We start from the raw sequence: 5,479 nt of genomic DNA on the forward strand, positions 1-5,479 counted from the left end.
TTCTGACAGTTATTATGAAGTTATTACGTTCCGCGTCTCCCCCGAAGGGTTAAATAATGCATTTAGTACCACTACATGGAATAAATGGGGATAAACTATTTAAACAAACATTGTGTTTGGGAGTTAAGCTCTGTGGATCTTAATGAATAGAAATTTGGGAGAGGTGGAGCTTGAGTTAGCGTCTTCTTCTCCTTATCCAGGTAGTGTCCATAATAAACACAAAGCTTCATCTAGTGGTGGGGATGTGACAGCTATAGACGAGCACAGCAGGGGCAGCTGACACACAGCCACAAAGAACAGACATTACTTTAAAAGTCTTCAGCAAGCTGGGACTGAGTCACTCCTTCCTGAGAGGTCATAAGGAGCTGATCCTCTGCTCTTGAAGGACAGCTAGTCATCCACCGCTCAAGCAGAAGGATCTGATCCTGGGAGCCAGCTTAGAGGAATCAGCCTTTCTTAAGAGAGATTTGCAGCCTGTTGTAGCTGAACTATGTTAACACACTGCTATCCCTTATATTATTATATATAGAAATAGGCGTTTACTGCTTAAAGGCTTCAAGGAACCATCTTCAAGAACCTTGGAAGTCTTCAAAAATCCCAAAAGACTCATGGACTTGTAGACTTATCTTCACCTACTTTGGAAATATCATTGTATCCATTGACGACATAGATATAAAATTTAAAAAAAAAATAAACCCCCAATGCATCTCCACAGTCCTTCACTCATGGCAGAAGGAAACTTCTCTCTTTCTGGACATTTGGTGAGAAGTCCTATCGGAAACCCATCCAGGATTCACAGCATAGAGGCTATTTTAGGATTTTCCAAAGAAGACAATGTTCTGAGCTCATTCCAACCAGAGGGCAGTCCCAGGAATGGCAAGGAAGCTGAGAAGAGGAACTCTCGACACTGTCATCACAAAATGGCTGAGGATATACAACCACAGCAGAGCCAGATAGAAGACCGGCAGGAGGACGACTATGGAGGTAAGTGACTACAAATACAACTTATAGTTGGGTTCTTCTCTTTGTACATTGGCCAAGATCTGAGTCATTGACTTCCACATACCGATGCATGACTTTATTAATGGTTGAAATTCCAGTCAATATCTGAGACCACATATAAAGTAGTAGATACATTGACAAGACTATTGGTGAATTCTATGGTTCTACAAATAGCAAAAGTAGACTAAGTTTACGAAGTTCTTATTGTTACTTTTTAACCAAACTCATCTAATGATCAAGTAGTGGCTGGTCAAAGCGATCAACCACCAAGAACCTCATGATTTAGTGGCAACTGGTATCTTGTAGGGTTACCCTCTAAATAATATGAACTTTCTGAATTTTTTCCAGATGCATACTGTAGCAAAACTTCCAGTGAGTGCTTGAGCCCAGGCTTATCGGCAAATAACAGTGACCACAAATTATCGGATGATGAACAACCCAAGAAGAAACACCGGAGGAACCGAACCACCTTCACTACTTACCAACTTCATGAGCTGGAGAGAGCTTTCGAGAAGTCCCATTACCCAGATGTGTACAGTAGAGAGGAACTAGCCATGAAGGTGAACCTCCCAGAAGTAAGAGTCCAGGTAAGATAAAACTGGATTATTAAACGCCTAACGCTCAGCAAATCAAAAGGATTGTTAATGTTTCTAATCCAGTTATAGTAATTATAAGCCAACCCTACTCACGAGCTGAAGAGTAATTTAATTAGGACCGATGCAATTAGTGGCGATCGCTCAGATGCCTTTAATGTACTCTAAAGTAGACACAAATTGTGGAAAAATTGTATAGCACAAATTTCATATTATTCATATAAAATCATTCAATATGTGCTGATAAATTTTACAGAAAATCTAAATTTGTGCTATTATATTTTTTACTTTAGTGTTTTGTTGCATTTTCTACAAATAATTGCTGAAATAAAATAATTAATATATTAGAAAGAAATCGTTTTTGGGGGTTATTTTAAAAATGAATAAACTAACAAAAAAAAATGTTTTTGTAAAGGTAATTGTAGAAATAAGTCAATACATTAAAAAATATATAAAATATCTTTACACTTTTTTCTTTCTTTAAAAGTTTCTTAAAGAAATTTGATAACTTTTGATAACTCTGGCAATTCTTGGTTCACGGGAGAACATTAGTCCCAACATGTCTATCAATTTACAGTAATTCAAGCGAAAAAAATAGTGCAGATCAGGTTGACCATAATTGCTTTGCACAAAATATTTAAAGCCTGTGAAATAAAGTACAAAAAGTGGTAATAAGAGATCATCTCACTCGTGTCACGAAAGTCCTAACATAATGTAAATAATGAATAAATAAAATAAAGTGACAATGAGATACAAAGTTATATATATATATATATATATATATATATATATATATACTTTTTTTTTATTTTAATTAATTTGATCCTGCTATGTTATATTTAGGAATAAGTTGTTTTTTGAAGTTTGGATTCCTAATTTTTACGTTAATAATTTAACAAATAGTTCACTTTCTTACTATAATAAATTATGCATTTACAGAAATTGTTAGAAATCATCCATATACTTATTTATGCTTCATCTTTAAATTAAGTTACTTTTAAATAAACAAACTATATATATAAAAATAACATTTAAAATATTTCTAATTTCAAATTATCAAAAACAAAAATATTATTAGAAACATTATATTTTATTGTGAACAACCCTTAGCTTAATTGTTGCAATGTTATCATATGTAAGTTATATCAAATATGAAAAAAAATTGTGAATTTTATTTTACAAACGTTTTCAAAATTAAAATTTATCATACGAAATTAGTTTTTAATTTACTTTTTTATTTTTTAAGTTGAATAGCTAAAAAAAAATGCAAAAAATAAAGAATTGTCAAATTCTTATATTTAAGTGTTGTCAATAGAAGATACATTTTTAAGGGATAATTTTTGAATTAGGTAATATTGAAATTAAGCCATGAAATATATAAATAGGCAGTGACTGTATATTATTCCTTTATTATACCCAGTTAATGATTTTAATATATGGTTTAAGGACAAAAATTGATTTCAGTATACACTAAAACGTTAATTGATTAATTAGATTAATATTTCTAAAAATTACATGTATATTATTATTATTATTTTATCATTATATTAATTAATCAATAGCAGTAGTTGTTATAGTAGTAACTATAGAAAAATTTTAATAAGTATATTATTTATGTTTTATATTTTACATTATTTGAACATTTTTGAATATTTTTTTAGTCTTTTATTACAGATTAGCTCAAAGAATTAAAAAACATATAAACTAAATTAGAAAACAAAAGTTTTGCAAACTAATTAATATATTAGACCTAGGTCTCTCCTTGTTCTTCTGAGTGGTGAGTCAATATTAAAATAGATTTCTCCGCAGTTCTTCATACCATAGGGAATATATATTTCCTCTGATGAAGCCTATAGTTTAGGCTGGTATTATGAATATATATATATCCTCATAAGAGATCTTCATAATACCACACTGCATGAAAAAAGAAAAAAGTTGGTTCACAACCGAAACGATGCCACATGAGATACTGATGCCACACTTTTGGGGGGGGACATTTGACATGCCGCCTTCTTTTTTTATTTACAAATATATGTATATACAGCAAAGGGATTTGCTCATAATTGCTATCCTACTATGTCCATCTTAACTTAGCTACTGAAGAAGGTTGCTCCTTGCCACAATTTCCCCCCAAGGACCTCTGAAGACATTGACCTGATCCCATATGATGCAGAGTTGAGCTTGTAGACTACACTTTGTAATTGAGTTTGATATTCGGAGTCGAATCTGTTGATGGTCTCAGATCACGTTACTCCTCCGAAGAGATAAATAACAAATCCATCTCTGTTCTTTTTGTATGTACCTTTTATGTTGTATTTGATGGCTTTTTATATCTAAATTCCACATATATTTATTATAGGTTTGGTTTCAAAATAGAAGAGCCAAATGGAGACGACAAGAAAAGTTAGAGGTAACTTCCATGAAGCTTCAAGATTCCCCAATTCTTTCCTTCAACCGATCACCACAACCTCCAGCCATGAGCACCATCAGCACGAACCTACAGCTAGATTCCTGGCTTACTCCACCCATGTCCAACACCACCACTCTACAAACCTTGCCGGGATTTGTGACCACCCCGCAGAACATTCCTGGCAGTTACACCCCACCACCTTTCATGAACACTGCACCTGTTGGCCATGCTCTACAACCTTTGGGTTCCATGGGACCACCACCTCCATACCAGTGTGGAGCCAACTTTGTGGACAAGTATCCCCTTGAAGAAGTAGACCCTAGAAACACGAGTATAGCAGCGTTGAGATTGAAGGCAAAGGAACACATTCAGTCTATTGGAAAGCCTTGGCAAACCATATAATCCAGGTTGATCCCAGAATTGTGTTCACACTAAAGGACTATGTGGACAGGAACATTATGTGCCAAGCACAAATGCAGCATCCATCTTCCATTGTGAACCATTCATAGACTGTGTCTAGGATTACACGACTCCCTATTTTATAGAGAAATTTTGGATTTAAGCAATGACTACATGTTTACATAATAAGAACTATTCCCATGTAAAATAAAAAATCACCAGTGAATACGCAATTCCGACAGTTCTAAGTTACAACTGTTTCTCGTAACGCTTGTTGACCATCACCGGTTCCACCATTACAGTTTCCACCTAATACATAGTCCAGGGCGGCAGTTGTACAGCGGGGGAAGTATTTTCCATACGAACTCTAGATAATATGCAATAGTAGTATTATTGCTTTCCACTCAGCTTTTCCAAAAAAACTGATTTCTAATTTATATTTACTGATTTTTTAAAAAATAAATGGGAAAATTGTACAAAACTCAATGCTGATTAGGCAACGGTGAAAGTTGTAGCTTTTTCTAGGCTGTAGGGTACACGACCGCCACGAAGCATGCATTTAACAATTTCAGAAGATGTAAATTTTTGGGGGGCAGGGGAGCGCAGACTTCAGATTATTAAACTACATTCAGAATTTCTCATGTCTAATGTCTGATGATGTCCTAGAAAAGAACCTGCCGAACATGACCTCCCAAGATAAAGCACTGACCAGAAAGTAAAGCAGGAGGCACATGACTCTCAGCTGAGCAACAGAAAAGCTGGAAATGGGAATTAGGTCATGTTATATGGGAATCAACAGGTTTACTAACTTCATAATGAAAGAGGAAAAAAATATTTATAAGACCAATGATTCCTACCCCTTACTGAACACCAATGTGCAATTTCAATATAGATATCATCGACATGAAAAGTTGAGTCAGTTTGTAAAAGACATATATTACTTATCCTGTGCTGATCCTGAGTTACATCCTGTATTATACTCCAGAGCTACACTCACTATTCTGCTGGTGCAGTCACTGTGCATACATTACAGAACTTATTCTGAGTTACCTCCTGTATTATACTCCAGAGCTGC

At 34.5% G+C, this 5,479-nt stretch overlaps 1 protein-coding gene across 1 annotated transcript; it reads left to right on the forward strand.

Moving 5' to 3' along the window:
* Window positions 1-338: 338 nt before the first annotated feature.
* RAX (retina and anterior neural fold homeobox) lies at window positions 339-4,927 on the forward strand. The gene is made up of 3 exons (XM_075343309.1): window positions 339-984; window positions 1,351-1,589; window positions 3,955-4,927. The coding sequence occupies exons 1-3, from the start codon at window positions 702-704 to the stop codon at window positions 4,405-4,407; spliced, it is 975 nt and encodes a 324-aa protein (XP_075199424.1). The 5' UTR covers window positions 339-701; the 3' UTR covers window positions 4,408-4,927.
* The last annotated feature ends 552 nt before the right edge of the window (window positions 4,928-5,479 follow it).

This window comes from Anomaloglossus baeobatrachus, chromosome 1 (assembly GCF_048569485.1).
Source record: "Anomaloglossus baeobatrachus isolate aAnoBae1 chromosome 1, aAnoBae1.hap1, whole genome shotgun sequence".
Lineage (NCBI taxonomy): Eukaryota > Metazoa > Chordata > Amphibia > Anura > Aromobatidae > Anomaloglossus > Anomaloglossus baeobatrachus.